General features: G+C 40.6%; 2 protein-coding genes across 3 annotated transcripts; one reads left to right on the top strand and one right to left on the bottom strand.

Annotated features, from left to right (window-relative positions):
• The first annotated feature begins 3,361 nt into the window (after positions 1-3,361).
• Positions 3,362-4,787, top strand: LOC100123638 (phosphatidylinositol-glycan biosynthesis class X protein). Of its 2 annotated transcripts, none has more exons than XM_001607258.6 (4): positions 3,362-3,584; positions 3,778-3,907; positions 3,998-4,294; positions 4,428-4,787. In XM_001607258.6, the coding sequence occupies exons 1-4, from the start codon at positions 3,448-3,450 to the stop codon at positions 4,593-4,595; spliced, it is 732 nt and encodes a 243-aa protein (XP_001607308.2). In that variant the 5' UTR covers positions 3,362-3,447; the 3' UTR covers positions 4,596-4,787. The 2 variants fall into 2 exon arrangements, with proteins under 2 accessions (XP_001607308.2, XP_031778645.1); XM_031922785.2 differs by lacking the exon at positions 3,362-3,584 and adding an exon at positions 3,594-3,697 and having other exon boundaries at positions 4,428-4,768.
• On the bottom strand, positions 4,325-11,545 carry LOC100123642 (putative inorganic phosphate cotransporter). The gene is made up of 7 exons (XM_001607263.6): positions 11,257-11,545; positions 7,576-7,697; positions 7,067-7,367; positions 6,752-6,990; positions 6,517-6,666; positions 5,318-5,695; positions 4,325-5,240 (listed from the first exon to the last, which is right to left on the bottom strand). The coding sequence occupies exons 1-7, from the start codon at positions 11,321-11,323 to the stop codon at positions 5,016-5,018; spliced, it is 1,482 nt and encodes a 493-aa protein (XP_001607313.2). The 5' UTR covers positions 11,324-11,545; the 3' UTR covers positions 4,325-5,015.
• Positions 11,546-12,187: the final 642 nt, after the last annotated feature.

Here is a 12,187-nt window from a genome sequence, read left to right as displayed (position 1 = left end):
AGTATTCGCGAGCATAAAAGTAAATGTATTTTTTGTCAAATTACGCGTAACGATGCTAATTTTGCATTTCACATATCTTGGCAGTGCTTAACAATGCGCGCCACACATATATATATATATATATATATATATATATATATATATATATATATATATATATATATATATATATATATATATACGATATATATACGATGCCTGTACCATCAGCAATTAGTATACTTTATTTTCAGAAGCGGTAATCGCTCAAACCGAAATAACAAATAAAGTCGTCTCGAAATCGTTTAAAGCTCGTGTACAATAATGTAAATTATATCCATTATCTATTTAACATACTTATACTATATTCTAAAGCAAATACAGTGGCAAAGACAAAGGTGAGGATGGCATTGAACTAGATCATGCTATTTTTCCACTTAAAAATATACCCGACGCGCGTGGGTGTATTATTCAAATCATTCACATTTCCCGAATGAGGAAATTTATCGTGGTTTTATTTTAACGATCCTAAACGTCGCTATAAAGGTGCACATCTCGCGTTTATATCTGTATAGGACACTATGACGGACGGTTATTTCGATATCACACCAAACGCGTATTTGTTTCGACGAAAAATTTATATTAATACATGCTTAAACTGTATCAATTGCTTTTCTCTCGTATAATATACATACATAAAACCCATGTATATAGACATACACGCATAAGTGTATAAGCGAGAGCTAACGCGGCAGCAGCGGCCGGTCCGCGCGCGCGTCGGGCAAATCATATTTTTAACCCGCGCAAATATTTGGGACACACAGAGCGAGAGAAGCAGCCACTTTCTGGCACGAAGGAGACCCGCTAAGGAAAACCGCGCCGACACGAGAGGAGGGAAAGAGCGAATTCGGACTTGTTGATGATTTCTTTATACTCTGTACCATCAGAAGCCCGCCGAAACGCGCCTGTATAATAAAGCGCTTTTAGACTCTCTGTGTAATTCTTGCACCGAGTCCAAACATTCGTCTCGGATTTCAGGGGAATTTAAATCATCCTCGCGCGCACGGGTATTGGATCCAACGGAAAGTGTATAATAATAATGTAATGCTTTCGTTTACATGCGAAAAATCCGAAGACGACAGATCATCATCGAGGTCGAGTCGAGGTCACTATCCAAGTGCAACGCTCGGAAGCAGACCGGAACCGGACGAGGCATCACACACCCGCGGCTTCCTCCTTCGTCTTTTGGCACGAGTGCGCTAAAAATAGACGCAGCATGCACGCGTACGCGCTGCTGTCTGTGCGGAATGCCGTATTAGAAAATTGATCTATTAAGTGCTCGATTAGCCGAAGCTCGAGCCAATCGCGTGCTACACACTATGCTTTCAGACGATGTTTCATATTTCGCGCTAGATCGGTCTCAAACAGAGCGACTTCTGTCATTTTTAATCTAATATAAACGGGAGGAGATGAAGATGTTTTGGCCTCCTGCTATTTTTGCAATATGCACAAAGCCAGACAACGAGCTCTATCGTATCAGAAGATGTATCGCGCATACATCGGCGTTTGGCAGACTTTTGGTAAATATACAGCGGAATAAGTTAATATCTAAGAAAAAAAAAAATAATAATCGCCGATTTTATCGTTAAACGCACTTCCTGCGCAAGTGCAACTTCCGCTAACGCTATGCACATCGGACGGCGTCGACTGCTTTTCTGTCTGCGTCACCAGGGCGCGCGAGATCCGAAGAGAGGCGCGTTCGTTACGTAAGCGCAAGTCTCGACGCAGACTTTATCCTATACATGTGTATACCCCCTCGAGAGGATGGTTTTCGAAAACTTCGTCGCGATGATGCGATGCATCGCGCTGTTATACCGGCTTCCGTGAATTTTTCAAAAATCTTATTCATTGTACATTGAGCGAAAATCTGGGTGATCAGTTCAGAATTGAAAATGAACCGACAATATTTCTTTATCATCTCCTCAGGTCAAAAGCGCTTTCACGTTTGTGCTCACAGCTTTGAATGAATTTTCGATCTGCACATAGAGCGAAAGAAAATTTAGCGTCGATTTACCCTTATTCATGCTTGCAAAAATTACACCATATGCGAAGGAATTTGATAGAATTCACAAGAATCTGGAATTTCTAGCTTTTCGAATACTTAAAGTGCATACCTAATACTAGATCACAACTTTGTAGATCTATTGACGCACAGGGATATGGTTTATACAAAAATGTTGCAAAAAACCTGTCGCTCGCTAGAGATAAAATAAACAGAATATTTCTGTTCTATACTTGAATTCTTCTTTCCGCGGTTCATATGATCTGACCGCTGTATTACATATATCTATAGTGTGCGGCGCATGATGATGTGAGAGCGAAGTTTAAAAGGAGTGAAAAGCTAAAGCGCCGGCTATTTTTACGCCGGAGCGCGTTCAAGCGACTTTGACAGTTCTTGCTTAGCGCGCAGTGAATCATCGAAAGACAGCGTCTCTGCACTTTTTTTCCACGGAAAAGTTTCCGAAAACTTGGTCACTATGTCGGGTTGTCGTTGTGAGCGAACTTGATACCTCCAAACTTAAAAAAAAAAAATTAAATCATCGACCGCTATACAACGTTTAGAAGAAATTTATTCAACTCCTGTCCTTACAATCTATCAACAGCAAGACTTTTCCACGCGGCAGGCAGCAATATAACGTTCTTTCTCTTTCTCTTCGATCTCACGAAGCAGCGGTCTGTCTCGCTCTCCGCACCGTGTTTCCTTTTCTCCTTGACTGCCGCCTCCTTTCCGCGACTTCTGGGGCCGAGAGAGCGACTACTGCGCGGCTATTTTCGTGTCCCAGGGACAATGTAGTCGAGAAAGAGCGACAGAGAGAGAGAGAGAGAGAGAGAGAGAGAGAGAGAGAGAGAGAGAGGGAGATAAACTATACGGGCTATCGGCGATTCCCTTCTCGTTTTCACTTTGCTCATCACATGCGACGACCGGCCAGCGGCTTCTATATAGATGAGAAGACGCAGCAGCTTATTTCTTTATTTTTTTAGTGATTCGGGTTACATGAGTCTAAGTGTAGCGACATTTATTCGAATCAGAAAGTACAAGTATTTTACAATAATAATGTTGGCTGAACAAAGAATAAAATGAATTGAGGCGTTTCATGCATTGATTGATAAAGAACGATTTCGAGCTTTCGTTATCATCGATTGTCGGTAACGAATGATAAATAATCATGCAATAAATAATTATATCGACAATACACCTTTTACGACTTTGCGAGTAATACTCTATACCTAAGCGCGAAATTTTCAAAATTCAAAATTCGCCAACTCCGACATCTCCCGCCCACGTGACAAACTATATACTATACCGTGGCGCCTCCAAACGTCGAACGTCGAGCTCGCGAAAGTCAGAAGATAAACAAAAATAATGCCAGTGCCGTGAAGTATTTACTTATTCGAATTTCGTCAATTATGACTGTGAACAAGAGTGTTTTACGCCTAGTCGTACAAATTATTTTTTACGCGATACTGTTTCTCAGTTATCTGCCGTTGACAAGCGCCGTCACTGCCAGTATTTGGTCGGAAGTCGAGGGCGAAGGATTTCATAGGTTAGAATGTATTTTACTTAGTTATCTTTGTTAATGGCTTTTTTTACCGCGACATTAGGTTGTTGACGTTGCGAGGAAAAAAAAGAAGATGCACTCTTAGTCATGACAGAAGTGTAAACAAACTGCAACTGTCTTGCTACATATTTGTAATCATCGCATTAATCTCCATTACACAATCCTATTTTGTTTACAGAAACTTGAAGTATTATGTGGATACAGGAGATTTCAAGAATAAAAGTTGCCATATCGCAGTATTTGTACAACTTCCACCGTCCCTGTATGTGAACACTGATGAGCTGGCTGACCTTAGACGGCTTCACAAGGTAAGTTGAATCTAGTAGCTCTAAAGCAATAATATTCCTTCAACTATTGCTTAACATGAAAATCAAAGCAACAAATTATTTGTTTCAAAGACTTCTTCTTGCTCTGATGGCGAAATTGATGTTGAATTGTTTGCTGAAAAGGCACATTACCAAAATGTTACCATTTGCTCCCGACTAAGCAATACAAAGACAGTCTTGTCTATTCCGATTCATCAGCGTTACCAATTTGCTACCTCAAATGGCGAACCTTCCAATGTTACACTGCCAAGACCAAAGCTACTTATAGGATGTAGAGATAGGCTTAAGGAACATAGAGTTTCAAAGCTTAAAATCTGTTGGCCCTGCGTTGAGTATTCTAAAAAATGGAGGGATCTCTCCTTCAAATGGGTAAATAGTTCACATATAAAAAGCCTTAAGTCATTAATTATATTTTTTGTTTGATTTTAAATGACATTCTAACACAACACATCTAATTGAGTATAAATCAGTAATCGATCGGAATTCCATTTTTTTCTAATAGGAAGGTGATGGCAACTTTGTTTGGAGTATTCCAGTGGGTAACACTTCCCGGAAATTTGAAATAACGTGTATCACGTTATTAGTAACGTTTTCCGGCGCCGTTTATGTATTATGGACGATATACAATACTTGCAAAGTACCAAAGGATAGGAAGCCAAAGGATAACTAATGGATAGCTACAATTTAAACTTTCCAACTAATCTGCAAGCAGATTATCACGCATTTATAATAATTATTTATAATAAATTCTTAACTTACAGGACTTTGTACATACGTAGGATAGCTTAAACTTGTGATACGTCAAGTTGACTGCAATAAATAATACACGATTTAACTAATAAACTTAAATAATTTACACTAATGAATGTGCTAATGGCTCTTAATGAATACTGTACACACTAGCGCCCTGTCTTTCGAGACGCGAGTTCATTTCAATCTACAATTGCTTTGTATCACGAATTTATCTATAGGATCTATCTCTCAATCAATAGAACTTTGTTCGGAATGACGATGTTCACGAGGTGGATGGAATTATCCTCACGATTAAGTATACTTTTTTTTCTAAATTTTTTTAAATCGTCTGGGTCACTCATCGTTCTATCTTCTCCTCTTTTTCATTGGCTTTCGTATCTTTCAGCGATTCAGGAATAGATGGAACTTCGGGGAACCCGTATAGTCGACTGTTCTTTTTGTGCATTGTCGGGTCATTCCATGGCTGAACTTTGGCAGTACCAAAGAGTAGGAAAGCAAGAGCTCCGACAACGTAAATACCTGCCGTCAGGAAGAAAATTTCCCTCCATTGAGATACGTTATTCTGCAAAGAAAAAAAAATTACATCAGTACAAAAATGCACACTCACAAAGAATTTCTAATTTGAATTTTCCAACTCACCGATTCAGTAACGATCAAGCCATGGACTATCGGCGCAAGAATACTGCAGACGTTAGCCGCGGCATTGGTGAAGCCCATAAGAGGACCAGCGAAGTTGGGACTGAGATCCATGTGGTTGGCATGATGACCGCAGTAAATGGCGATGTTACCAGCGACAGAAATGGTGAGGATACTGACGGCGAGAATCTGCTGGTTGCTGCCGACGAAGCCGAGACCGACAAGGGCCAGGGCTGGGAAGACCTCACCGAAGGTATTGCAGATCATGCGAGACGTGCGTGTCGACACCTTGTTAGTACGGATAGCCCAATCTGAGGTGAAGCTCACCGGGAAGCTCATCAACCAGGCGCAGAGGTAGGGAAGAGAAGACATCAGACCGTTCTGCAAAAAAATTTAGTTTTTTTTTCATAAAAATAATATTGTCCCCTATTTGATTCGATATTTTAGAGCGTATGGAATCAGGATACGGAAATAATTCTTAGATATTTGGAACAGCTTTAAAAAGTAAATAACACACCGAAATTTACCCAATTCTATCAAACGAGGAAAATTCAGAAAGAAGATTACGAAGCCCACCTTGGCAGAGCTCAAAATTAGAAACAAGAAAAAGGCTCTCTCTCTCTCTCTCTCTCTCTCTTTTGCCAGCATTAAAATTCTGCAATCGAATGTTTATTCAATTTTCGTGAAAAGCATAATCATCATCATCCTCGTCAGAGGTCCTTGACCGTGATGACCGTCGCTGCGCCAACTACTTGGCAATGCACGTCGCGCTAATCCACGTTTCATGGACAGGGAACCGAAGAATATTGCGAGTTGGGAGGCGGCGCACGCACTTGCCAATTCGGCGCCTTGACGACTACTAGTGCACGTCATATACCAAGAACGTGGAAGACGATCCTTGAATGTGTCGCAGTTATAAGATTGATGGGTCAAAGAACGAGCTTTTGCAATATCGTTTTGTTTTCTGAATTAAAAATTGAAGATTGACGTATAAAAGTATATCTTAATCGTCGATCACGGCGTCCTCAGGAATCACAAATTATTATCTAACGATCGCTATGTGCGGGCTGTACCCTACTGCAATTATGAATTGCACATTTCACTGGCCTATATCGACAAAGTTGCGCTATATCTAAAAAATCTTATCTACGATTACACGTGCGACATTGATTATATACATACTCATGAAGAAGTCGACTTACGTTCTGAATACTGTAATTAAGCACGTTGCTCATGTAATCCGGTATCTTGGACAGGAGCATCCAGAAGCCCCAAGCCTGAGCGCACTGGGCGACGAGCAGGGCCCAGACCGGTATGGACGTCAAGATCGACTTCCATGGCGTCGAGACAGTCTGAAAAAAGAAACATTCATAAAATAAATAAATAGTTCTTCTCGAATGCTGCCAAGAAATAAAAAATTAATTGAAAGAATCTCACTTCGGTGGTCTCGACAACACCGAGACTGCTCTCGATGTAGAGTTTCTCATCGCTGGCGATATTGGGATGCTCAGCCGGTGACTCCTGGCCGTAGAAATGCCAGAGAACAGACCAGCATAGTGCCACGGCTCCCCAGAAGTAGAAACAGCTGGGCCAGCCGGCGTTTGAGGCTGACAGTAATCCGGAGCTCTGTAAGGCGATGACGTTGCCGACCCAACCACCGGAGTACACGAACGACGCTGCGAAATTGCGATCGTGTAATCACCTATCGATAAGTTTTTATCGAGTCGCATAACCGTGAATTATAAAACTCACTGAATCTGCCTCTCTCCTGAACAGGCACCCATTTGCCCAGAAGTGTGTGCATGACCGGCGGCACGACACCTTGACAGAAACCAGCGAAGACGCGACAGCAAATGACTAGAATATAGCTTCCATAATGAGCGGCCAAGGGTATGGCGAGGGTCGACAAAGCGCAGAGACCCATGGCTATGCCGAAGAGCCGCTGGGCACCCCAGCGCTGGGTCATCATTCCTCCCGGGATGTGTGTCACCACGTAACCCCAGAAGAACGAGCTGAGTACGAGGTTCTCCTTTGACTTGTCCCAGTCCAGGTGCTGTAATTTTACGAGTTTTTTTTATCGTCTGGCAATATTCCATCTCGGGCATTATCTACTTTTTTAATGCGTTGAACGACAGTAAAAGTGCGAAGGAAAAGCATTCTATTTAAAAGCTCTCCGAGCAACTCGATTGGAATCTCAACGACTTTCGAGAAATGACGAATTTCCAGCTGGCGATAAAGCAAAGACGCAAGTGCTTACGTACCTCGGTCTTGTTCTTGTCAACCATGGCGACGATAGCCACCGACATAGTGACCCTCGTGGCGTAACAGCAAAGGAAGCCGCTGGTCAGCAGTATCGCCTGAACGTGCCGTGCACCGAACCCAGCTGCAAGCAAACATTGTTTTCCCTCTTAGATAATTAATTTTCTTTCTTTGCGATTTTTTTATCGCTGCGTGCAGTTTTATTTTGAGGAATTTTACTGTTAGCATTATCTTTTTGTTTTAGGTTTCGAAAGTAGGTCGATATAAAATTGCGTTCGATGGAATTCATATTGAATACATCGTTTGACGTAATTGAAAGAGTTGTTATATTTAAAAACTTATTTGCCTTGCGTGACGGCAAATACCCAACGATAACAAACTTTATATGAAATTTGCAAGGTCGTTTTTGAATAAAACATTAACAGTAGCAATCAATCGAACTCGCAGAAAAAATACCATCAGTCTACGATCCGATAAATAAGTTTAAAATAGTCTATCCAATATCTTGTGAGATGCCTCGGTCGTTTTATTTTTAAAGTCTCATGCGTCGCGGAAAAAGCGTGCGAGTACACACGCGCACTCGATCGTCTCGAGACCAAAAATCCCTCGAGCACGCGAACAAATAACACGTCGGCCAGCTTATCTCCCCCGATGATCCGTATCGATATTCTTCATTCGCGAATCGCTCGGCAGATTTGTCCAAGAGAATCATTATCGCCCAGATTCCTCAGATAGATAACAGCTATATGTGTAAGGCTTGTGTGTCGGATATCAAGGGGGATTAAGGCGATGGGATCGTTGTGTCTGTTTCCTCAGAAATTTCAACGCGTAATAATCGACCGACCAAAATGAATGAACTATACCGACGTACACATTCACCTGTACAGCAACACCGAAAATTAGAAAACCTTGTCCCTCGTAAAAGCTGCACGCGTGCTCGAACGCTTGCGTGTAAAGCACGCAAGGATTTGCGCGTGAGCTGCGGCTTCTGAGTGTGTATATCACGAGACACGCACATGCTTGTACCGATTTCCACAGGTGAAGTACGGAATGTCGCGAGAGCAACGGCTCGATAAGGATTCGATAAACATAGAGGGAACGACCGCGCGGCGGTTTTTCTTTTTTTTTGTAACGCGTCGTGTTATGCAGTAGCTGCATCGCGCTTGCATTAATGCCGATTACGATACAATGTTTGGATTTTGAGTTTTTTATGTAAACTGACAACGTAATCGCGACGTTCGTTGAGCGGAGAGTACTTCCTGTTGAGTTTTTAATTACTGCGGAGATGCCATCGGGTTCGTAAATTATTGATAAAGTGAATTATTCATCATTAGTTCTGCGAGTTCGCGATAATTATTATCGATCGGATTCCAGAACAACGGTGTAACGAGTCGGATGTTTCGAATAGTTTCTTATCCTGACGTAGAGCGCAAGAAAGTAATTTCCAGATTACAAGCGAGTCTGTTCATTGCCCTGTATATACGATCGGCCTAATCGCTCGAAGTATCGCAATTATCAAGATTTTGTAAGATAGATGAATTCAACGTGATGAAATAATTAAACGATATATTTACCGCGTCTCGACTTTTTTCTTATGTGTACTCGGGAAGAAAAATTAACGACGATAAATGTTTGAAATTCTTCTCCGAAGAGGTCTGAAAAACATTCGATTACCATTGACCACAGATTTTCAAGTAATTAAATTAACACACTTGTAGAAAGTATGTCATTAACCACACGCTCAGCACTCTCGGAGAATAAATTACATCCGTAATTTTTTTCCTGTTCCACAACAACAATAAGAAACTTTTTTTTTCAATATCAACACTTAACGAATGCACGTCATTACGCATTTCGCGCAGAATTATGACATAAAGGCCACATTCCATTGCGCAACGATATTCTCAATCCGTAATTCATAATCTCGATCGTCGCGAATGTTCTCATCCCTCGCCGAACCGCAAACAAACCAATGACTGACTCATCACTTCCGATTTTTTCAACCATAAGTATTCGATTCACGCCCGCGACGATACGCGCATAACAATCGACGCTTTTCCATTCGACTGCTGCGGCGCTACATATTGCTGACCTCCGGGCATAATTGGCAGGAAGTACACGAGTGTGTGCGATACAGCGTATGTACATATGCGGCCGTGGAGTCGATCTCGGTGCAGCCCGACGCATAAAAGTCGGACAATAAACATCATCGGGGAGAAAACAAGGAGAGTGTTTTCCTTATCGCGCGCACGTATACATTATTTGCACGCACGGTTCGGTTCATTCGCTGGTTTGGCACATGCGCGGACCCGGCGAGGATCTTGGGTAGTTTACTTTTTTTTTATTGCTGTTAAATTGCAGCAGGCGATGTTGTGGTACGTCATTTTCAGACAGGCATTATGAATCGACTGGTCTATAGGGGAGAATGGGGCAAAATTGGATTTGGGTAAAATTGCATTACCTACAAAATTCTGCAGAGAATACATGTTTGGCTTGCAAGGTTTATAAATTTGCAATAGTAATTGAAAAATTATTCATTACCGTACATTACACGTTGAAAATAAATTTCATTATGAACATTTTTAGACTAGGTAGGCCTCATCAAACAATTAAAAATTGACGCAGTCGCCATAAATTTGAAGAGAACTAAATTTAGTCGCATATGAAAAATCAAGTTCAAGTTTGTCCCACTCTCCCTACGATTATGTAAAGCGAGGAAGCTACAATTTTCAAAATTTTTAAATGGATTTTAATCTTTAAATTCCTGTGATTAGATAACGCGGTCTTTACCGTTAATTTGTCTTTGAGCAGAAAAAAAACGAAATTCTGAAATTAGTTCACAGTACACTAATAACCGTGTTATATTTTGTAGGTACTTTGCTACTGTATGTAGTCTCTACTTATTTTACCTAGTAGCTGATAACGTGTTATATAGACGGATAAATTTGTTCGTTTTTTTTGTAACGTTTCAACAAATGCCTTTGAAAAGCTTCAATAATGCATTATATGACACGATTGGAATTAGTACACTTTTTTGTATATAAAAGATGACAGCCGAAAAAAATTAATTACAGTAGTCAGTTTCAAATATCTCAAGTGATAAATGAACAAATCAACTTATCACAAGATAAATTATGATGTATATCGCAACTTTTCGAAAATAAAAGTATAACTTAATTGATAAAACTAATATAGATTCTCGTTAAAACACTTGATGAATTTATTTTTTTTTATTTATTTCCTAATCAAGTTTACAAACACAAATCAAATTAATGAATTAATAATCAATCGATTGTGGTAAACGTTCGTAAGACAAGATTCAGTGTTAAAAGTTCAGGACGCACCATCTATAGAAGTATAGTTCTTATCTACTTGCACGGTTCTTTTATATTTTATGGATAATAAAATTCAATCACTGCTTTCAACAATCTCAAGAGTAATTGATTAACTTCATAGTTCATAGTGGCTATAACAATTGATTTTACATTATTAATTCTTGGAAGCTTATTATCGCACGCACGTGCTTTCATTTACACTTACACTATAATAATATTAACAATATATGAAATTTATTTAATTCTATAGCAATCCTTTACATAACTACTGAACCACATTGTGACCATCAATTATGAGAATGATCCTCAAAATAATGCAATATCTTAAAACAACAAAGTTGGACCTACCTTTGGGTTTCGGCGGCGACGTCTTCATGTTCTCCGCAATGGAGACCCTCCTCACGTTGTGCGTCATCTTGTCGAAAAATTCCTCAGCCAACTGTTCTGTCAACCCCAGAAAAAATCCTCCTCCTCAGAACTCAAAAAAAGTATGATCTTCACTTAAAAGAGTTCTCTTCGCTCGAGCGATCGAACGCTGCGTGCGCGCGCGATCGTCGAGCTCGCCGATCTCACGCGGAGCAAACTATAGTCGCCGGAGAAATGAGTTGGACTCAGGGATCACCTGAAGACCGGCGTCGTTTTTATGCGCGCTCGACTCGCCGATCGCAGCTCGCTCCCGCTCCGCTTAGCTTAGCGCGAGGCCGATCGCCGCCGATCTATATAGCGTTCTACACTTGCTCTTCTTTGTCGAATTCGAATCACATGATACGTACATGAACGCGCGCAAAGGTGATACTTTCTTTGCGATGACTTGATCATTCCAAACATATCTGCGGGCGACAATGTCGCGAATTTTTTGTTATGATTGTTATGATGTATCAAGTACATGCGCTTCGTATAGGAGGTTGTATAAAGTTTAATGTAAGTTTAGTTCGAATAATTGTTAACAGATCGATAAAAATTCATGTCGATTGCTTTTGCTAAAACACATTTGTACAAATGTATTCTCGTATCTAGGCAGTAAGAAGCGGTACTTATGTGAGGCATGTACATTGTTAATTATCTTCGAGATGATTTTATTGTAAATTTTACAGACAGCTTGGCTGACTGGTGCACATAGTTAATGTACCTATATGCTGATACCGTTTACGGCAATATACCACTTGCGATTCCAATCAAAATTCGATTACACTCGATTCCGCGTCGAAGCTGTTGTCGTCTCAATAAAATAATTATCATTTCGCAATGTATTTTTAAAAAACAATTATCGCCTTTTTCA

Source organism: Nasonia vitripennis, chromosome 2 (genome assembly GCF_009193385.2).
Source record: "Nasonia vitripennis strain AsymCx chromosome 2, Nvit_psr_1.1, whole genome shotgun sequence".
Classification (NCBI taxonomy): domain Eukaryota; kingdom Metazoa; phylum Arthropoda; class Insecta; order Hymenoptera; family Pteromalidae; genus Nasonia; species Nasonia vitripennis.
The sequence above is the reverse complement of the archived record's forward strand: the minus strand, read 5'-3'. Positions and strand labels throughout refer to the sequence as shown.

What these genes read in the sequence shown, in the direction of transcription:
- LOC100123638 (XM_001607258.6), top strand. Translation starts at nt 3,448, where the DNA reads ATGACTGTGAACAAGAGTGTTTTACGCCTAGTCGTACAAATTATTTTT. An exon ending in ACCTTAGACGGCTTCACAAG is followed by an intron (nt 3,908 to 3,997) that starts GTAAGTTGAATC and finishes TTTGTTTCAAAG; the next exon opens with ACTTCTTCTTGCTCTGATGG. An exon ending in GGGATCTCTCCTTCAAATGG is followed by an intron (nt 4,295 to 4,427) that starts GTAAATAGTTCA and finishes TTTTTCTAATAG; the next exon opens with GAAGGTGATGGCAACTTTGT.
- LOC100123642 (XM_001607263.6), bottom strand. Translation starts at nt 11,323, where the DNA reads ATGACGCACAACGTGAGGAGGGTCTCCATTGCGGAGAACATGAAGACG. An exon ending in GTGTTGTCGAGACCACCGAA is followed by an intron (nt 6,667 to 6,751) that starts GTGAGATTCTTT and finishes TTCTTTTTTCAG; the next exon opens with ACTGTCTCGACGCCATGGAA. An exon ending in TTAATTACAGTATTCAGAAC is followed by an intron (nt 5,696 to 6,516) that starts GTAAGTCGACTT and finishes ATTTTTTTGCAG; the next exon opens with AACGGTCTGATGTCTTCTCT.